We start from the raw sequence: 22,079 nt of genomic DNA, 5'->3' as shown, positions 1-22,079 counted from the left end.
AGGGCCTTTGCCATCGGGGAAACTACTCCTGAAATATTCACCGAGAACCTTTGCCGTGGCGTGAGGATTTTGGCCTGAGATATGCTCCGAACCATATGTGTTATGCTTTTTATGTTTATGAATAACGAATCTATCAGAACTTGCGTACTTCACCGCTCCCAACCACCACTTGCAGTTCGAATTAGCACATTTGAAGCAAAAAACACTGCTCGAATTAATCACCTTCTTTATTCTGAAATCTTATTTCACGCAAGAAATAAACAAAGTGTTAGATAGTTCATTCTTGCCCTTGAATGACATTCCAATAAAAAAGCCGATCCTGTCGTCTTGAAGATTTCCAGATTGTGTCGATTGAGAAGAACTGCACATCGTATTAGTCACATCAACAGGCGTAGGTGTTTGATCATTATCTGGAATATTCATGTCTAGATCATCCAACCTATCATCAAAGAAGTCTTATTTTTCTTTTTCTTCTTTTTCTTCTTCTTCTTCTTTTTCTACGTTCTGGTTCTCATTCTCTCTCGTCTTTTCAACTATGTACACCCTTAACACCGGCCTGGTTAAATCACTTAGATAAGAACGCAACCGAACCTGATCGATTATCTTGAAAGGCAATACCCTCTGATTTTCAAAGGAGCTGTGCATGTAGCTGATGACGAATTCTTCTGGTTGATAATTCAGTCCACAAAAGCTGATGATTAAGTTCACAAAATCATCAAACGAAACATCACTTTGGACTGTCATAGCTATCGTCTCTTGTACTTCACCCTTCTTTCAATGCCATACATATCGATTGCACTTCTCGACCCAATGACCATGACAATCCACCCCTGTTGTTATTAATCCCTCCATTAGTGGTACCTAAATAAAGTCATTTGTTAAAAAAAGTTGATAGTGATTTCATAGTGCCGTGAATGAATCCCAACAGATGTGTTATCTGTTGCAACAGGTAAGTGATGAGTTGCAACAGATTCTTACCTGTTGGGATTCATGTTGCGGGTCTGAATATCTGTTGCAATAGATGAATCACCTGTTGAAATTGATGTTATAACTAAATCACCTTTGAAGCTAATTCCAACAGATAAGTAATAGTTGCAACGGATAATTAACCTGTTGCAACAGATGACTTACATGATGCAATAGGTTATTAATCTGTTGTAACCTATGTTGGAATCGTGTTTAGGTTCTGTTGCAACAGGTAACTAATCTGTTGCAACATATATGTCAAATGTTGCAACAGATGAGCCATCTGCTTAAACATGAATCTAACATATCAATCTTTCTTTGAAACAGATGTCTCATCTGCCGCAACAGATGATTTATCTGTTCAAATAGATAGATTTTATGTTGGATTCATGATTGGGTTCTATCCATTGTTGGAAAACAACAACACAATATCAGTTACCCAGATGACAAATTCAACTAAAAATCATAATTTGACTTACCAACGTCTCCTATAAAGTAATGCCAAAGTGGAAAGTGATGTTAGAAACAAAATTTGACCTAAGAAATTGGTCAAATAGCAACAATAGCGGTAACAATAACAACAACAAATGGTCAACAAGAACAAGATGAAGATGATAATGAAGTAGAAGATGATGATAATAAAGCAAAAGATGATGAATGAAGCAGCAGCAACAAACAACAAAAATCGCTAAGAGAGAGAAATCAACAAAGAGTGAGAAGAGAGAGAAAAATGCCTTTTTTCTCTCCGTTTTCCATTATATAGGCTAACATTTAGATCAAAGTGTAAATTTAAAAACTTGTGGGTTATTTTCAAACTTTCCCAACTTTTTTAATCCATAATAAAGTAATTGTCACCTCCACCTAATAATTAAGACTTGTGTCATCTACACCTCATTTTAAAACTCTTTTGTCACGTGTGGTCCAGACCCCCTTATTACTATCCTTGGCAAGTTTTCTTGTTAATTTGTACAAGCACTTCTATACTACATTAAGAATAGAATTCAGTGATAAAAAATAATTCATTTTCATGGTCTTTTTTTGACATTTTATCTGAAAAATTCTGAGTTATGAAATGGAAAATTTGGATCTAGCTCCACACGTTCAAGTGGAAACTCCAAGCCTATAATTGGAGGACTTGTTGATGAAGTGTTAGCTGAGAACAAATTAGGGAGGTCTGATTCTGAATGGTGCACGTTATGAATTCTCCGCGAACCATTCATCTAGCAGTTTGGTAATGAGAAGTAATTTGATTCAGGGGTTGTAGGAGACATAAAAGATGGCGAATAATCTCCAACCAAATTATCATCAACTTGTGACATGATTTTCATCTACGAAACCAAAGAATGTAGGTGAAAACTGAAAAGAACATCTTGCTTCTTTCTTGTCCAAATCATTAGTATTCATTCTCAAATTCTCTTGAAAATTCGCGATATTTGGTTCAATTATACTGTTTTTGAATTGTTAGCTTGTTTCTTGAGTTCATGTTTCTTTGGCGATTTTGGTTGTGTAGAAGAGTGAAAAGTTTGGTCACAAGTCTGTGCCCCTTTGTATGTGATCTCAAATAGTGCAGGATCATCATCGGACCTTTGCACTTGCATTGTTGCCCAACAATTCTGCATTAGTCTTAGGTGCATCTGTAGTAACTCCTGCAAACATACAAAATCTCCTTGTTAGAAGAAAGAACGATGTTCTCTTACATTATGTGTCATTAGTATAGTGAAAGGGGAGTAATTTTGTTTGGAAAATTCAACCTATAATAGTGAGGGAGAAAAGCTCTAATTTTGAAATCAAGTATCTGAGAAACCCATCTATTGTGTCTATTTATTTGGGTCTCTTTGATGGATCGGGTCGGGTTTGGATTTATTAAAAACGAGTCAATTAGTGTTATTTGGTCCATTCCATTAAGTTGAAGGGCACATTTATAAACTTTCACAACGGCGGGGTATATATGACCCCAAAGTATGACGGAGGGTAAAGTTGACTAATTTTTCAAAGTAAAGGGGTATTTTTGACCCTTTTCCCTTGTTTTATTTTATAAATAATAATGTTAAAGTGTAAACTATTTTCAATCTATATTAATTACCAATTGTTGAGCTAAAAATATTTTTCCGCGTTGCTAAAAAATACTCTCTCCATCCCAAATTACCCATTCCAAATTTCCTAATTTGATTTCTCATTTTACTTATTTTTTTTTTATTAATCAAGAAGAGATAAATTTTTTTCCTTGTTTTACCTTTTACATTAATTACTTTTTCTTCAAATTAAAATGTAAACATCATTTAATAGGAGTGCTATGGTAAACTAGCCATGTTATAATTATTTTTCTTAATCAATGTGTTATCTCAATTTTGGACGGGTAATTTGAGACGGAGGGAGTAATGAGCTAAACAATGTTCTTCCGCATTGCTACAATATATAGTGCTAATGTTACAACTTTAGCAGAACTCCATTAGATTATGGGTTTATTCGGTAGGAAGTTATTTTTGATGAAAATTATTTTCTTAAAAATATTTTTTCAAACAATGAAATGAATTTTTTACTTATTTTATTACTATATTCAATTATTTAAAATATTACTCCCGTTTCAAAATAAGTAAATCGTTGGAGCAATTTTAATATTTCAAAATAAGTGAATGGTTGACAATTTAAGGTAAATGTTGAAATTTTTTTTCTAAATTTACCCTCTATTAAATGTGTATTGGGAGTGATGTATCATGTATTTTTACTTTATCATGTGTCTCTACTTTTTGAAGAGGATAAAAATAAAAAAATATGATAAATTTATGTCTTTATTTTTTTTTTTAATATGTATGTCAAAATTTAACAATTAATTTATTGTGGAACAACGGAATACTTACTTAAAAATCAAATAAAAACCCAATCCAATAATGTCTAGTGTGGGCAGAGCAACGTGGGGAATGCAAGTGCAATCTTGTTTTGGATATTCCTCGAATTGAACAAATTATTTTGGTTATAAGTATTGAATTGACTATATTGAGAACAAATACAGTATAATACTTACAATCAATCTCCTGCAAGTCTCCTCTCCCTTTCTCTGCTCGATTCCCAAAAAGAAGCGATGGCGGAAATTCTCGCTGCTCTGAGGTCTTTGATGTCTTCTCATTCTCCTCCTCTCCATGCTTTGGTCGTTCCTTCCGAAGATTATCATCAGGTTTTGTGGATGTATTGAATCACAAATCATCCGAAACAATTTGAATTCAATTTTTTATTTGTTTTTTTTTGGTTTATGATTGTATCACCATTATCTATTCAAGTGTGTTCCTAGGTCTAATTTCTATTTCTTGTTCGGTGATTTTTACAGAGCGAATATGTTTCTGCACGGGACAAGAGGCGCGATTTTGTCTCTGGATTCACTGGAAGTGCTGGTTTGTCCTCTTTTTATCCCACTTTTTTTTTTCTTTCATCATTGATCCGTCACTTATATTGATTTAGTTTTTTCTGCTAACTTTTTTGTTGATGAATCGTGATTGCTGTGATAATCCTTTTTAGTGCATTTCAGCATCATATAAAATGGAGTTAAATTAATATATACAACAACAACAACATATTCAGAGGAGTTAAATTGATATATGTTTCTGCTAATTTTTTAATTATCCATTTGCATACAGTGTCATCAAAAGCAAAAAGCGTTTTAAGCCCAAAATGAAAATAAAGTGTAAGCCTTAATGAAAAAAAGGTGCGAAGGGGAAAACACAGAAACACACATATGTTTAGTCCATGATTAATAATTATAAGCATGAGCGGCAAATGTATGGACAAAGAAATTGAATTTTTTTTAATGATGAAGTGAAATATCAATTGTTTAGTTCGCCTCTTCATAAGAGGCTCATTGTCAAGGAAAAATATGCCAGAGGACCTTGATGAACACACCGAAGTGTGTGGCAAGGCGAAGCAGTCAGAACGTTTTGAGCCTCAACTTATAGCTTAAGCGCGCGCCGCTGACAACACTGTTTGCATATCCCGATGATAAATCGTTATTGCTGTGATAATCGTTTTTAGTGCATTTCGGCATCATATAAAGTGGACAGAACTCAATTTAAATGTTAAGTTTACTACGATAGGTCTTGCACTCATAACAATGAATGGAGCTTTCCTGTGGACGGATGGACGCTATTTCTTGCAGGCAGCCCAGCAGCTTAGTGACCAATGGAAGCTCATGCGTATGGGAGAAGACCCTGCTGTTGACATTTGGATGGCAGATGTGAGTAAACCTTCTTGGTTTCTTACAATTGGTTGCATTTTGTGAAGACTTGTATATTACACAAATAATTAGCCTATTTTAGAGTTGGTGAGCAAAATGCTATTCCCCCATTCCAATTTATTTGGTGGTGTTTGACTAGGCAGCGAGTTTAGGAAAGAAACATGAACTTTTTAAATGTGTGGTCTAAAACTATTTGTGTGGCTATAAATCATCTCAGTATGGGTAAAATAAAAAGTTTTAAAGTTTTAAATTATTTTCAAAAGTATGACATTCTTTTTGAGACAGGTTATAGGCCTATATGCCACATAAATTGAGAGGGACTCCTAAGATATTTAGTTACCTAGTTTTTTTTTTCCAGAAGATTGAAAAATCCACCTAGAGCCAACCCATTGGACCAACAGCAACATTCGGAACCCGGGAATAATGGCCCCACCCCTCTACCCTTCTCCACTTAAATACTTGACTTAGTTTGCTAGGAGAAATGTTTGAACTTATGACCTAAGTCAAGTCTCTCACCTTCGCATTGAGCTAATCCTGGTGAGTCTCACACCTTTTCCAATTGAGCTAACCCTGGCGACTATAATTGCCCAGTTGGTTAAATGAGTTTACAGGGATAGAACAAATTTTATAGACTTGATATATCTTATAAACATAAAATAGAAGAAAAGAAGAAAAAAACACATCTAGTATGCCTTTGATGATATCAGAGGAGAGGAGTCAGGAGTGTGAAATAAAATCTTAAAAGTCCTGACAACTGCTCTCTCTCACATCATTAGCAATCAAGAAGTATTGTTACGTTTCAAGAACTTTTGTTCCCCTATCCAGATTTTCCCTTTAGTTATGCTGTCTCCTCTGAAATAATGAACGTGTGTGCTATGATCTTCTTCTGAAATTTCAGGTTAGTTAGTAGGAACTTCTTGAGATTCAATTTTAGTTAACATATGTGATTTATGTGCTATATACTAGAATCTGCCAAAGGATGCGGCTATTGGTGTTGATCCATGGTGTATATCAGTAGATACTGCACAGAAATGGGATCGTGCTTTTGCTAAGAAACAACAAAAGTTGGTTCCGACAGCTAGAAACTTGGTAGATGAAGTCTGGAAAGATCAGCCACCCACTGAAACAAATCCCTTGATCGTGCATCCCTTAGAATTTGCTGGTTGCTCTGTCGCAGATAAGTTGAAAGATTTGAGAGAAAAGCTTGTAAAGGAAAAAACTCGTGCTATGATAATAACAGCACTTGATGAGGTAAATCTGTAAACTCTGAATTCAAATATAGTCATTTTGCTGTTTCAGTGAATTTGGTTGTATATACTCTTTGTTTCTCTGATATGATTGCATTTTGCAGGTGGCCTGGTTGTATAACGTCCGTGGTACAGATGTATCATATAGCCCGGTTGTTCATGCATTTGCTATTGTGACGTTGAACTCGACCTTCTTCTATGTGGATAAAAGGAAGTTGTCATCTGAGGTGCATGTGCATTGCATAATCATTTGATTTAAGTTCAATACATTTGCATCTTCTATTTTCTGCCCTTAAGCAAGCATGTTCATGTCCCAGGCAAACTCTTACATGAAGGAAAATGGAATTTTGGTACGGGAATATGGAGAAGTTAGCTCAGATGCAGTTCTACTTGCATCTGATCAACTCACCCCTTCCTCAGTCGACAAAACTCCAACCGGATCTTCAAGAAACACGGAGACTGATTGTGGCAAGGCTGACCTCATTTGGGTTGACCCTGGTGCATGCTGCTTTGCTTTGTACTTGAAACTGAATGCTGATAAAGTTCTCCTTAAGCAGTCACCATTGGCTCTTGCGAAAGCCCTAAAGGTGATTCATACTACCCAGGAATATTCTTATCCCCAAGAAAGTTGTCTCGAGTTTTTTGGTGATTGTAAGTTTGGTAGTTTCCACAGACTTTGTTAGTTGCTTATTGGGTAATGAATCAGTTCTCCACTGTGAAAGAAAATAAGAAACAAGAAGAGGAAAGGGATTGCTTGATGTATAGGCAAACAAAAATACAAGTTTAGTACATCAGTTAAAATTAAGTAGGCTAAGATTAAAAGTTGAAGGCTGCCAAATTTTACAACATCTTTATTCCTCGATGTTGTACAATATGCCACAACATTTCATACTGAACCCGAGTAAAGGACACTTGTATGGTAGTATTTCGAACATCGTGGACCTTTATGATTTTCCTAGTTTGGCGGCATACTCAAGGGTGTGATAATGGTAATGGAGTGGAGGAGAACCATGACATTTCAGGTTCAAATCCCAGCATAGGCTAAAAACACTAGGATGATTCCCTTCATTTGCCGAAGCAGACAAAGTAGCCCGGTAGCGGTAGCGGGTGGATAGTCAAGGTGCATGCAAGTTGGCACGGACACCTCCGTCATTGAAAAATGATTTCATGGATTGTCATTTTTCTTTTCAGTTATAATTTGGTTGAAAATATCTAAATTCAATTTAGAGGTTTTTTTGGTGAAGTATAGTAAAATCATGGTGATTGTTTTCCCTTATTTTCCATTTTTCCATTTGGTCAAATGCATCTACTTGTAGTATTTAAACGCTTCCCTTGGATTTTATGACTAACCAAAGCTTAGTTCAATTGGGTTCTATATTCCTTCTCGTAGCCAGATTTGTCGACATCAAAGAGTTTCATATGAGCCAGCTTCACCCGTACTAGCTTAATATTTTGCTGGTAAGGATTATTACACCAGCTTCCATAATTACAAAATTGAATCCCTTGTGGTTTTGGGGTAACAATGATCTCCTTGCATTGCTCTTTGTTGGGAATAATGATGTTATTTTCTTTGTTTCTCTTGTTTAATGCTCCATTCTTCACCGGCTCAACCCCTAATTTTTGAGACCTTTGCCTCTGTCAATTTAGGATCCGTTCCGCCAGACAGAGGAACAGATCACCAAGATCATTTGGTAGTGCCTCTTAGAAGTTGCCAAATATACTTAGGATTTCGGAAATGTAGTGTGTTTTGTGATTTAGTTCTTTCTCTAGATCTTACTGTTCATTCTAAATGACTGGATTGTATTTCTAGAACCCTGTTGAGATGGAAGGATTGAAGAACGCCCACATTCGGGATGGGGCAGCTGTCGTGCAGTATCTCGCCTGGCTGGATAAGCAGGTAAATGATAGCTTCTTAGAGCCTTTGTTTTCTTTTTTCGTGTTGTCGCTGACAATTTACTGAAAATCTTCTCAGAGGTAAATAACCTTATGGTTAATTATCGCCTATTGCACCTGACATCGTCTCCCAAATTGTATGATTATGTTAATGTGTTGTTTCTACACGTGGGCTGGTTGTGTTTTTTTTTTTTTTTTTTGAAACTGAAATAACTGTGCAGCATGAAAGCATACCCGCAACCTGTGGGTAGGTTGTCTTTCTTATCATCATTACTCTACGGAATATGGAAGACACCATCCATCTCCCGGTGGATAACACAGGATCTACCTACAGCAGTGGACCCAGGATTTAGTTAAGTGGGTATGGTGGCCCCGGCCAAACAGCTAGAGTTTTCCTTTAGTGGGAGTTGGGATGATGTCAACTACAATATGATAAACAACAACAAAATAATGCAAGATTAGAAAAATAACAAATAATCAACAAAAGAAACACCATATAAAAAGTTAACCACTAAAAAGTAACCCATAAAAAATAAAATGAACTGATCGGAAGAGCAACGGAGCAAGCAATGAATGGGGATAAAAAGAGGCTAACTGGTTGTTGTCCGTGGACAATGTAATTCAAAACCATAGTTGCATTCTTCCATCTTGAATTGTATTTTTCATTACCGAAATAGTACATGAAATAGCATGTGTTACCGTGATGATTGATAGTATTAAAAGGGATAACGTAGACCTAAAATCATATGGAAGGAAGTTGTCAGATCTATAACCTCTGGAATGAATGCAGATTTAGCAGAAAGTAGAGCATAAGGGAAGTAAAAGATCGATATAGGTGATGCAACTTAGTAGCTTAGCCATGTTGGTATACATACTGTGAGAAAATATAATAAGAACATTATTGAATTGTTGGATCTACACTATTACACTGAGACCATATTTATAGATACTATACTAATCCATTTCCAATTAGGAAACTACTACTCTGTAATCCTTTTCCAACTAAGGCACTACATTACTGTTGGTTTTTAAAAGAGAAGAAATTGCAGGAAAAGAATAAAAATAATAAAGGAACGAAAAACAAGAAAGAAAGCTTATGAACTGAAGTTGAAAGACCAATATTTTCACTGCAACCTGAGAATACAATTTGTAATAGAAATAATAACCTACAAACCTAAAAATAAGCAAAAAGACGTGCTGAAAATACTGAGCTCCTAAAGTCTAAAAAATACCGTTTATTCAAAATTCAAATATAAATCAACTCCTAATTAAAAGGGCTAACTAGTTGACTAAATCTTAATAAAATTATTGCAGTAAAAACTTGCAATTCTAAAGCAAATATTCAACACTTTTTCTTGCTTTAGGAAGTGCAAAATTTTGGTCTTCTGTCTTGGAATCTCCACACTTGATAACCGCAAGCGACCTTGTGAATAAATTTGCAGATTCATCTTTGGACTTGTAGTGAACTAAATTTACTTCTACTCTTGAATGCAACCCTTGACTACTAAATCCTTTTGGCGTGTATTCCTGCTTCTTTTGCATCTTGAATTTGAAGTTACCCATTTTATTTTCTAGAAACATAGATAACTTCTCCAATGCTTTATTTCCTTTAGGAACATTGTAAGCTCCTTTAAACCTAGTAGGTTTACATTTTGCTTGTACTTTTTCAATGAGAGGATCTTCTAAGTTTTTCAGCCTATGATCTTTTTCATTTTCTACAGAAACATCTTTTATTGGATCAAATGAGAAATGTTTGTTCTCATCTTAATGTTTAACACTTCTTTTCCAGCACCATTGATGAAGTAATGCTTATCCTCAAAGGATACAAAGTATTCTTTTTTAACTGGCAAATACTCTACAAGTTTTGATCAATATCCGGTACATAAAGAACATTTGAAATTGCTTTGTTACCTGAACTTATTTTGATAACAACAGTTCCTTTTCCTTCAACAGGAATTTGGTCACTATTTTAGATCCCAACTTTCGATATTTCAGTAAGCTTTAATTCTTTGAACAAACTCTTGTTATAAGTCACGTAGTTGGTGCAACCGCTATCAATCAGTCAAAATTTTTTGAAACCTTGCTTGAGATACATGTTGCAATAAAAATATGGTCTTATTCTTTATTGACCACACTTGCATCTCCTTTATGGTGCTCAAATTTGTTTTTGCAAATCAATGCTTCATGACCAAGCTGATTGTACTTGCTGCCCTTCACATCTGGCCTTTTCCAACATCTGTATAGTGGATGGCTCATTTTTCCGCAGTGCTCACAAGGTGGATAATTTTTAAAATTTTTACCCCTGCTTTGAGTTTTGCGGTTGGCTGCTAAGGCTCCTTCAACTATACTATCTTGCCTCATAAGTCTCCTTTGCTTCGATGCCTGAAAAGAATTTAACAACTCTGCCAAGGTAATCTTGGACAGATCTTGTGTATTTACCAAAGTAGATGCTTCATATCTTTCAGGCACTGTAACAAGAATTTTTTCAACATGTCTTGAATCGTTAAATTCAGTACCTAGGAATCATACCTTGTTAACAATGCTAAGTAATATGTCCGAGTATTTTTTGACTGTCTTAGAGTCTTGCGTTCTCTGCAACTCGAACTCTTATTAAATTCAGTACTTGCATTCCGCAGATTATTTCATCTCCAGCATATTCTTTCTTTAGATAATCTCAAATTTCTTTTGGTGATATGAGAGACATAATAGACTTTATGGTTTTCTTTTCCTTGTGACTTTTGATTTGGGCTTTGGTGGAATTATTTGGCAGCAGATTAATTTCATAATCCTATTCCACATAAAGATCAAGAGTCTCCAAGTAAGTTTCCATTTTCACAGCCATAATTGATAATTTTCACCATCAACAGCCGGTGGAGCCATTCGTGAAAAACTATTTTCAGAATCCATCTTTTCACTCATAGGCCCTTCAAGAAAAATAGCTATGATACCAGTTGTTTTTTACAAGAGAAGAAATTGCAAGAAAAGAATAAAAATACTAAACGAATGAATAACAAGAAAGAAAGTTGACTCTTGAAGTCTAAAAAATACTATTTATTCAAAATTCAAATAGAGATCAACTCCCAATTAAAAGGGCTAACTAGTTGACTATATCTTTATAAAATTACTGCAGTAAAAACTTTGCAATTCTAAAGCATACATTCAATAATTAGAATCCTTTTCCAACTAGGACATTACATTGCAATCCTTTTCCAAGTAGGATTCTATTTACTATTCTTGTTCCTACTATAATTTTAACTCTCCCCCTCAAGCTGGTGCATACAAATCATTTGTACCTTGGTTGTTACAAATGTAATTAATACGAGGACCGGTGAGGGACTTGGTAAAGATATCTGCAAGTTTGGTCAGTTGACTTTACAAATTTTGTAACAATATCTCTCGAGAGTATCTTTTCTCCAACAAAGTGACAATTAATCTCAATGTGCTTAGTCCTCTCATGAAACACTGGATTTGATGCGATATGAAGGCCAGTTGATTATCACACACAAGTTCCATCTTACCGATTTCTCCTAATTTTAGTTCTCTCGGCAACTGTTTGATCCAAACTAGCTCACAAATTGCTACAATCCATTGCTGTTTGATCCTGCCCAGTCAACGTTTGTGTATCCAACGATTTGCTCATGACCTTGATCCTCGAAGAGTAGTCTTTTTCCTAAAGCTTACTTTATATATCGCAGAATGCGAACAACTGCATCCCAATGACCATCATATGGAGAATCCATAAATTTTATTACAATACTCACAGGATAGGAAATGTCGGGTCTAGTCGCTGTGAGATAATTCAACTTACCAACTAGACACCTATATCTTCTAGGATCACTGGTTGGCTCCCCAGTCCTGATAGGAGTTTGGTATTTGGATCCATATGAGTGTTAATGGATCTACATCCCATTATTTCTATCTCCTCAAGAATGTTTAAGGCATACTTGTGTTGAGAAATAACAATACTTGATCTGGATTGAGCAGCCTCAATACCTATATACTTCAGCCTGCCGAGGTCTTTAGTTTGGAAATACTGAAAGAGATGTTGCTTCAAATTAGTGATACCATCTTGATCATTGTCGGCAATAACGATATCATCAACGTAAACCACCAAAGAAATACATAGATTTCGAGTAAAATGTTGATAAAACACAGTGGTCTGCTTCACTACGAATCGTGCCAAACTCCTTAACTACTATACTAAACTTTCCAAACCAGACTCAAGGAGATTGTTTTAGATTATAAAGTGACCGACACAATCGACACACCAGATCCAGACCCCCCGCCCCGCCCAACAAAACTAGGTGGTTGCTCTATATAAATTTCCACTGTAGGTCTCCATAGAGAAAAACATTCTTAATATTCAATTGAAAAAGAGGCCAATGGCGAACAACAACCATGGATAGAAAAAGATGAACATATGTTATTTTATCCACAGGAGAGAGTATCACTGTTATCAAGCCCAAATATCTTAGTATATCATTTGGCAACAGGGCGAGCCTTAAATTGATCAATATGGCGTCCAGACCAGACCAACTTTCACTGCATAAACCCAATGACAACCAACCCTGAAGGGAGAGGAACAAACTCCCCAGTACTACTTGAATGTAAAGCAGGCATCTCGTTAATCATAGCTTGTCTCCATCTTGGATGAGAAAGTGCTTCTTTTGTAGACTTAGGGATGGAGACAAAGGCTAAAGATGGTACAAAGGCATTATGGGGTGTTGATAGACGATGAAAACTTAAAAGGGTATAATGAGGGTTAGTATTATGAGTGGATTGTTTACCTTTTTGAAGTGCAATCAGTTGATTAAGAGGAGACAAGTCTGTAGTAGGTGCAGGGTCACGTGTAGATTGTTTACTTTTTTGAAGCGCAATCAGTTGATTAGGAGGAGACAAGTCTGTAGTCGGTGCAGGGTCACGTGTAAGACAGGGATCATCTGAGCCTGATGTTGTATGTGAACGACGATGATAAGTTAAGAGTGGTGGTACTATGAATGGAGTTGTAGAAGTTATTGTATATTCCTAAAAGTTGGTGCAGGTAAGACTGGTGGCACTACATATGGAGATGTAGAAGTAACTTCGGATCCTCAAAAGTTGATATAAGTAAAACCTTATATATGTTAGGATGATCAGGATCAGAAGAAGATGTGAAGTAAGGTTGAGACTCAAGGAATGTGACATCAACTGACATAAGGTATTAACAACGATCAGGTGAGTAGGTGAGTAACAATGGTACCTCTTTTGTGAGAATATCTAAGAAAGACACATTTGAGAGCATGGGAGGTTCTTATCTTTCTCAACGGTGAAGTTATTAACAAAACATGCTCTTCCAAAGACACGAGGGGAAGAGAGTATAGAGGTGAATGAGGAAGCAGTACTAAATAAGGAATTTGATTTTGAATGAAAGATGAGGGCATTCGATTAATTAAATTGAATGAGATAACTGCATCGCACTAAAAACGCAGTGGAACCTGGGATTAAATGAAAAGAATTCGAAGCAGTCTCGATGAGGTGCCTATTCTTTCTCTCTGCTGCTAGGTCTGGGCATTCGGTTTGTTCGGTTTGATTGGTGGTTTAGTTTTTTGGTGTTCGGGTTGACGAAAATGACAACAGTAATCAAATCGAAATAAATTCGGTTTGGTTCGATTTCTACAAATTTGGTTCGGTTGTTTCAGATTTTTATTTCAGTTTTGAAGATTAAAGTAGTAAGTCTTTCTTAGTCATGATTGGCCATTTAAAATTGATGATTTTTTTAGAAAATGATTTTTTTCAAACCTGTTTTTCATTTTCAAATATAAATAATTTAACATGTATGAAATGAAATGAAATAACCATAAGCTTAACATAATACATAACTACATTATGCATAAGTTTGGGTTACTTATTATATATTTATACAATATATATATATATATATATTTATTTATAATATTTTGGTTTAACCGATTTTTTTTTAAGAACTGAAAATCGAACCGTTTAACTAAATTTCTAAAATTTGAAACCGAAACCGATCCGAAAAATCAAAAAATCGAAACTAAAATTAAATTTCATTTTGGTTTTTTTATTTTTTCGATTTGAACCAAAATATGCCTAGCCCTATCTGCTGCTCCATTCTGTTGAGGGGTGTAAGGACAAGAAGTCTAATGAATAATTCCTTGAGGAGTCTTAAATTGTTGAAATTGAGAGGGAAAATATTCTAAGGCATTATCACTATGAAAGGATCAATAAAGACACAAATTGATTTTCTATTTCCACACAATAGCTCTTGAATATAGGAAACAATTCAGAGCGATCTTTCATCAAGAAAATCCAAGTACATGTTGAATAATCATCAAGGAATCTAACAAATAACGAAATCCCAACTCTAAATTGACTCTACTAAAGGATAAGACTCTGCACGACTCTCAACGCTACGTTGAAAGGTAGTTCGTGCGTGTTTCCCAAGTTGACACGACTCACAATCTAATGTGGAAAGACTAGACAAACTAGACACCATTTTTTGTAGCTTGAACAAACTAGGATGCCCCAAAAATTTGTGAAAATACATCCAGACCATCTGTAACTGGACATTCTATGGAGGAACTAGGAGAGTTAAGGTAATAGAGGCCTTGTGATTCATATTCTACATCAATTGTTTGCCCCATACTGCAGTGTGGTCATGACATAATAGTATGCCACAATTAGGGCATGAGTCAGCGACTTACGGATGCAAGATTAAAAGAATAATCAAAGACATAAAAAGCCTAATTAAAAGTGACAGAGGATAGGGGGTTATCTTGCCTATCTCCTTTTGCTTTGGTTTGGTTACCATTGGCAGAGACCGTGAATAAACAATATTTGACTGAAGTGATTTATCGCCAGAAATATGATCAGAAGCATCATAGTCCACAATGCATGATAGGAGACTGTGCAGTTGATGCTACTTGTAGAGATATCTTCTTACTTGCTCGATACTGAAGATACTTATTATATTCCTACCCATTGATTACCTATGGTGTTAGATCGAGCAACATGAGCAATTTTAGGTGGGTGATCATGCAAAGAATAACATATTTCACTAGTATGTCTAAGCCTATTACAATAATTGTATTTAGGCTTAGTGTAGCATATGTCACAAGTGTGTTCAAGCCTATTATAATAACTACACCTAGGCCGAGATCTTCCAAAACGACCTCCCCTCGTCGATTCTTCATGAACTGTGACATTTGATTATCTGATCTCCTGATTAAGGGTTCGGACTTAATCCTAGGACTAAATTGAAATCAGTGATGAACGTTTGTAGAAATTGTATTGGATTGCCGGAAAATTATGTTTGACTGCTGAAAAATGATCAAAATCTGAGAAAAATGATGGGTAGGGTCAGAATGATGGCACTACCCCGCTGGAAAAAAAATGCTACATTAGTGATCGGATTTCTAGAGTCACTGACAAAAATAGATGATGGCATAAATCAGCCCTGATAGTTGCCGGAAATTGATACATGGTGACCTGTGAGTTTCTCACCGGCTCTCTGATACCATATGAGAAAATATAATTAGTGAATTGTTATATCTACACTATTACACTGAGACCATATTTATAGACACTGCATTAATCCTTTTCCAACTTGGACAATACATTACAATCTTTTTCCAATTAGGTCACTACATTGCAATCCTTTTCCAAGTAGGATTCTTTTTTCTATTCCTGTTCCTACTTTATTTCTAACACATACATTATGCCGTGTTTGCTAGCATTCTTTAACAATCAGAAGGCTTTAGCCACCCTTTAATCCCAATCTCTCTTTCAAGATTGGAGATGGAGTGAAAACTAGCTGCTGGAATGAGCTCTGGGTAGGGGAAGAGAATCTGAAGACCCTTTTCCTAGACCTTCATACTATGAGCCTCCAGCAGATGGCTACTGTGACGCAAGTGTGGAGTCCCCAAGGATGGGACCTTATTTTCAGGAGGGCCCTAAATGATTGAGAAATCAGAAGAGTTGCAGATTTACTGCATGTATTGAACGCATTCCCAGGAGTCACTTAGAGACCTGATAATCCAATTTGGAAATTGCACAGAAAAGGGACCTCCACTGTGACGTCATGTTACTGGAGCATGAATTCTAATCAGACAAGGAGCATGAATTCTAATCAGACAATGGACGTGGAATGGCGATGGAAATTAATTTGGAAGATCAAAATCCCTCACAAAGTCTCAGGCTTCACATTGTTGGTGATTAAAACAGTATGTTTAACTCATGAAGTGTTGCAAAGAAGAGGTGCAGATTTTCTCAAGGTATTATATGTGTGGGAAAGAGGCAGAGACTGATAGTCACCTATTCGTACACTGCAGAACAATTATGCAAGTCAATGGAACATGTTGTTATATATACTTTGGCTTAATTGGGTACTGCCTTAGAATACTTTAGATTTGCTGAGGCAATGGGAAGGAGTGGGTAGAAGAAGAAGATTCATAGAAGAGTGGTGGAAAAGTATTCCAGCCTGCATCTGGTTGACATGACGGAAGGAGAGAATAAATGATCCCATGATGGGGAGGCCAGCAGCATTCAAAAAACCAAGATGAAGAGGTTTAAGTTTGCTGTATTTTTGGTGTAAGCAAGATTTGGTGGGGGAGGTAGCAAGCTTAGTGGACTTTATAACTCAATTGTAAAGTTTCTGTGCTCAGTTTTTGGTTCAGCTGTTACCCCCTGGGGCTTGTAAATCCCATCTCATCAGTTTTTCTGTTAAGTTTTTGATGTGAATATAAAGTTACCTTTATCGAAAAAAAAAAAAAACTTGAGTAGAGTGTCTGGGACTTGTTTGTCAATACTTCTTCTCAGTTTTCATAGAAGCTGTAGCATTGTAGATGAGGTTCCATTGAAAGACTGATGTAGCAAACACTTTTTGTTTATCACAGATGCAGGAAATCTATGGGGCATCCGGTTACTTTGCGGAGGCTGAGAGTATGAGCAAGAACAAACTAAAGTAAGTTTGACTTCCTGTATAAATTCAAGGTTTTGGCTGGTTTGTGAATGTTCAAGTTCGAATTTATTTTATTATAGTTGGCATTGTAATGCTTGCTGACCTAGATGATCCACTAATTGATTTTGACTTAGTTTCTCTAGGAAGTTAAGCTACTCTTTCATTTGTAATTTTTTAACTTATTTAACCGAGAAGTATTCTGGTCGAGTTGGCTTCTCGTGGCGCTTCTAAATATAGATGATATTTTAGAGATAAAGTGTTTCTTTAATGTTTTTATAAATATATTTCAAAATGTTTTCTGAAATGAATTTATTTGGGCTAGCCACCTTAGTTCTTGGATATATAGATAAAGAAAGTGATTTTTTCGGTTTTGTGCTTCAAGGAAGTGGTAGTAGCCTTCTCTTTGTTTTTAAACTTTGAAAAGCTTCTGACCTGTTTTCAGTTTCTCAGTTGATAAAAAGACTTCGCCATGACTAATTGAAGGGCATTGTTGCTTCTGCTCCTTTGCAGCTCATTTCCAATCAAGTGTTCCAATAAGATTTTTTTTTTGAATCATATTGTGGAGTCTTACTCTTTCCCTGTGTTGCATCTACTTTACCATTGCTTACTTATGTCAGGGATTCCGAAAGACTTACAGAAGTTTCTGCAAGTGATAAGCTAGAGGAGTTCCGGGCATCTAAAGAGGTAGTGGCTCTATGCACCAGCTTGCCAGTTGATAATGTATCTTGCATATGATCTTTTCACCACTTAGGTCCTTGAGCTGATACCCCTTGGTTTTGTTTTGGTGTACTTGTTTCTGTTTTACCATTCCCTCATTGTATTCTCGGCTGGACACTGCTAATTTTTACTTGGAACTCTATTTATGTTACAGTAGCCAATTTTCTCTATGCTAGAATGCAAAAAGGTATTGTTTATAGACATTGTGTTGTAGGGAGGATAAAGAACATAGAACGAACTTAAGAGGGTGGCTGAAGATAAGAAACAAAACCTGTGAATGAATAAAGTCTATGGATAAAGTCACATAGGAAGTATGTGAAGGTATTGTTAAGGTGATAATAGCATGTAATAACTAGGCCTTAAGATTATGATGGGGTAGCAAATGTCCAAGTGCTTCTCTCTGATGAGACTGTTTTCTGCTGTCGTTTTCTAACAAGTACGATTTTGTCATTGGTCTTGTGTTGGGTCTGATCTAGTTTGAAAAAAGAAATCTTTAAAGTTGGTAGTAGTATTTCTTCTTTTACTTGACATTCTGAGAAACTTATTGTCCTTGTGTATCTGCAGCATTTTAGAGGTCTGAGTTTTCCAACTATTTCATCTGTTGGTTCAAATGGTGCCATTATCCATTATTCACCCGAGGCAGGAACATGTGCTGAACTTGATCCAGATCAAATTTACTTATGTGATTCAGGAGCACAGGTTTGTGAATATCCATTTGGTTTGGTCATGATACTGATATTTGGGGATTGTATTTGCTTACCACCTCCTAATTCTAACTTGTGATCCTTTAAAATTGATGGTTTGGTGCTGTTGTTGCTGAAGTATCTGGATGGAACAACTGATGTTACACGAACTGTTCATTTTGGAAAACCTACTCCACATGAGAAAACATGTTATACTGCGGTATGTAAACCCTGTTATATTATAGATGTGATACCTGATCATGTTGATTGAGTCATTATGACTACACATATGAGAAGTCAAATGTCCAATTCAGGTTTATCTGTTTACTTGGTTAGTGGACACCTCCTTAAGGATTACTGTAAAGCATCAACAGACCCTTGCTAAAATAAACCATTATCATCCTTGGTATAGCTAGTTGCTCTATTTACTATGCTTGCACCAAGTAACAAGTCTTTTAATTTATTCTTTATACACATACGCGCACACACACATACATATTTTATTTATTCTTTATATATATATATATATGTATGTATGTATGTATGTATTTTCCTTTTCCAGCAGTACTTGAGTGAAATAACTTTATAACAACTGCTTTCTGTTTGGAGTTGTTTTCTAAGTTGTTTTTAAGGCCCATGTTGATTCAAAACTGTGGTCTTGTCAAGGAAGAATAAACAATATCCAGTTTTAGAAGACAAAGGAAGAGATAGCCTAGAGTCCTTACTTCAAAACGACAGGGTTGAATTTACCCCCCCCCCCTCCCCTCCTCCTCTTCCTCTTCACACACACACACACAAAAAAAAAAAAGAAGCAGAAGGAATTACATCATTTACTGAGAGAGACCAGGTTGTGCTTTAAAAGGGTCTTTATTCATGCTTTTTTTTGGGTAAGGGTCTTTATTCATGCTTTTTTTTTGGGTGTGACCTGGTGTGTAGATGCTTGGTGGACAAGCCTATGTTTTGTATCTAGGTTACATTTCTCTCTTTAAGAAATATTTCTCGTACTACTTTTTGGGGCCGAATAATCTTTCATCCTTTTGCTTTTGTCATATATTTCTCTTAACGCTCAAAGATGCTTGAATTATGTAGGTTCTCAAAGGACATATTTCGTTGGGTATTGCACGCTTTCCCAATGGAACAACTGGTACGAGTGTATGTAATGATTTCTTAGTCTACAAATGTTTGTGGGGATTGGACGAACAAATATGCAAATCCACACAAACTGTGTTGGAATAATTTAGTGCTCTCTAGTTAATGTTGTTTTACTGATGTGATACTCAAGATAATTGCAGACTACTTATGCCTTTCTGTACTTTATAGGTTATGCTCTTGACGTTCTTGCTCGAACTCCGTTGTGGAAGTATGGGCTTGACTATAGACATGGTACTGGCCATGGGATTGGGTCTTATTTAAATGTCCATGAAGGTAACTTGTGCTTTAGTTACTGGGAAGGAACTTTTATAAAGTAAAAAGTTATACTCACCTCTTTCTACTTTTATCAGGACCTCAGCAAATTAGTTTCAGACCATCAGCACAGAATGTACCACTACAAGCTTCAATGACTGTCACAGATGGTCAGTCTGATTTTATTTAGTCTTTGGCCAAACTGAAAGTAAAGCTTTGACTTTGTATTTTTTTTATTGCTTTATATTTTTCTGATCCGTCGCATAAGTAAGTGGAGCTTTGCTTCCATATCTGGTAAGCTGCTCTCAAAGTTACAGAATGAAATTATGCAGCTGATAGATGTCTCTTATCTCTATTGTCGTCATAATCAATCCCCAAGTTGCTTTTAATACTAGAAAATTACTAGAATGAATGCGGAGTCCATTGGTAATCATATCTTGCTGTTTGAGGGTCATGATTCTCCGGTTTCAACATTTGAACATCTTAACTGTGTGATATTGTTTTCCAGAACCTGGTTACTACGAGGATGGAAAATTTGGTATAAGATTGGAGAATGTGCTTATTGTCAAAGAGGGAAATACTAAATTCAACTTTGGGGACAAGGGTTACTTGACATTTGAGCATATAACTTGGGTAAGTTTTTCAGCATTATTTGTTGTATATGTCTATTTTCTCACACTCCCTTGGAACACCTATAGAACATGCATAAACACTTTTGGCGTGTTTTTATACCTTTGCTTATTCTGCACTTTGACGGTCCACATATAAAGAAGGAAGTTGGAGTTTTGTTCTCCGGTTGTAATCTTTCATGCGGAAGATGCTATAATAATAATTTACTCTTTATGTATTCTTTTTGGGTCTAGGTACCGTATCAGAAGAAATTGATTGATCTGAGCCTTCTGGTGCCTGAAGAGATCCAATGGTTGAATGACTATCACTCTAAATGCTCGGAAATCCTAGCTCCTTGCTTGAATCAATCTGAGATGGATTGGCTGAAGAAGGCTACTGAACCTGTTTCAGCTTGAGTGTTCCTCAGGGTTGGCGTTTAGTGCACTCATCTTGGTCCCAAGTGCAATGCTTTAAACTGAATAAAGTGTAAAATTTAGCATTCGCAGTGCTCATACAGCAAAAACGATACTCTTATTATACTTAATTATTTATTACAGCATCTGGAAATGGTGCTGTAAAAAAGAAAGGGTAGGCTTGCATCCCTTCAAGTTTTGCTCAACATCTTTCCTGCATAAAAATTTCCACACCCTCTTCTAATAAAAGCTGAAAATGAAATATTGATATGCATAAGATAGTCGAACTAAATAAGTGAAGGTAGTAAATAGAAGTGAAAAGGAAAATGACATCCTGACATAAAACCCTGTGACATTTGTTGATTTCTTCAGCTACTGAAGATGAAGCCAAGCTCTAGATGCAAGATTGAGAACTTGGTATTAAGCGGGGTCTTACGCAGAGGCGGACCAGAATCTTGCGCGCCATTGGGGCACCACTAACTAGTATGAACTCAAACAAAGTTCGGCGTTGTACCTATGTCAACCTAGTTTTAAGCTCACGGTCTAGTTGTTGCAGTTGTCCACGCTGGCACCTTTCTGTTGTATATAGAGTTGTACATGATTAAACAAAAAGTTGGAGGTGTGGCAAAGCTCTAGTAGCAAGGTTGAGAACTTGGTATTAAGCAGGTGTGGACCCATGATGCAACGGGGATACCACTAGCTGGTATGCACAAGAAGGTTCGGCGTTCTACAGAGTACAGCCTATGCCAACTTCGTTTAAGCTTGATGCCTAGTTCTTACTACTACTATTTATTAATATTCTTATGATATAAAATTGTATAAAGAAAATAATAAAATAACAAAGAGTACTATTTATTAATATTCTTATGATATAAAATTGTATAAAGAAAATAATAAAATAACAAAGAGAAGTAGTATCTCATTCACCATAGAATCTTTCTTTACAAAGGCTATTTATAGCCA

General features: G+C 36.0%; 1 protein-coding gene and 1 pseudogene across 1 annotated transcript; one reads left to right on the top strand and one right to left on the bottom strand.

Annotated features, from left to right (window-relative positions):
• Window positions 1-2,012: 2,012 nt before the first annotated feature.
• On the bottom strand, window positions 2,013-3,116 carry LOC107857644 (annotated as a pseudogene).
• A 730-nt stretch (window positions 3,117-3,846) lies between these two features.
• LOC107857541 (aminopeptidase P1) lies at window positions 3,847-21,322 on the top strand. Its single transcript, XM_016702332.2, has 16 exons — window positions 3,847-4,138; window positions 4,289-4,352; window positions 5,049-5,188; window positions 6,155-6,439; window positions 6,540-6,662; window positions 6,753-7,022; window positions 8,246-8,332; window positions 17,226-17,293; window positions 17,908-17,974; window positions 18,572-18,706; window positions 18,830-18,910; window positions 19,780-19,834; window positions 20,011-20,115; window positions 20,193-20,264; window positions 20,603-20,727; window positions 20,958-21,322. Exons 1-16 carry the CDS (start codon window positions 4,046-4,048, stop codon window positions 21,117-21,119), a joined length of 1,932 nt encoding a protein of 643 aa, XP_016557818.2. The 5' UTR covers window positions 3,847-4,045; the 3' UTR covers window positions 21,120-21,322.
• Window positions 21,323-22,079: the final 757 nt, after the last annotated feature.

This window comes from Capsicum annuum, chromosome 2 (assembly GCF_002878395.1).
Source record: "Capsicum annuum cultivar UCD-10X-F1 chromosome 2, UCD10Xv1.1, whole genome shotgun sequence".
NCBI lineage: Eukaryota > Viridiplantae > Streptophyta > Magnoliopsida > Solanales > Solanaceae > Capsicum > Capsicum annuum.
This window is presented reverse-complemented; position numbering and strand designations above follow the sequence as displayed.

What these genes read in the sequence shown, in the direction of transcription:
- LOC107857541 (XM_016702332.2), top strand. Translation starts at nt 4,046, where the DNA reads ATGGCGGAAATTCTCGCTGCTCTGAGGTCTTTGATGTCTTCTCATTCT. An exon ending in TAATAACAGCACTTGATGAG is followed by an intron (nt 6,440 to 6,539) that starts GTAAATCTGTAA and finishes TGCATTTTGCAG; the next exon opens with GTGGCCTGGTTGTATAACGT. An exon ending in AGTTCCGGGCATCTAAAGAG is followed by an intron (nt 17,975 to 18,571) that starts GTAGTGGCTCTA and finishes GTGTATCTGCAG; the next exon opens with CATTTTAGAGGTCTGAGTTT.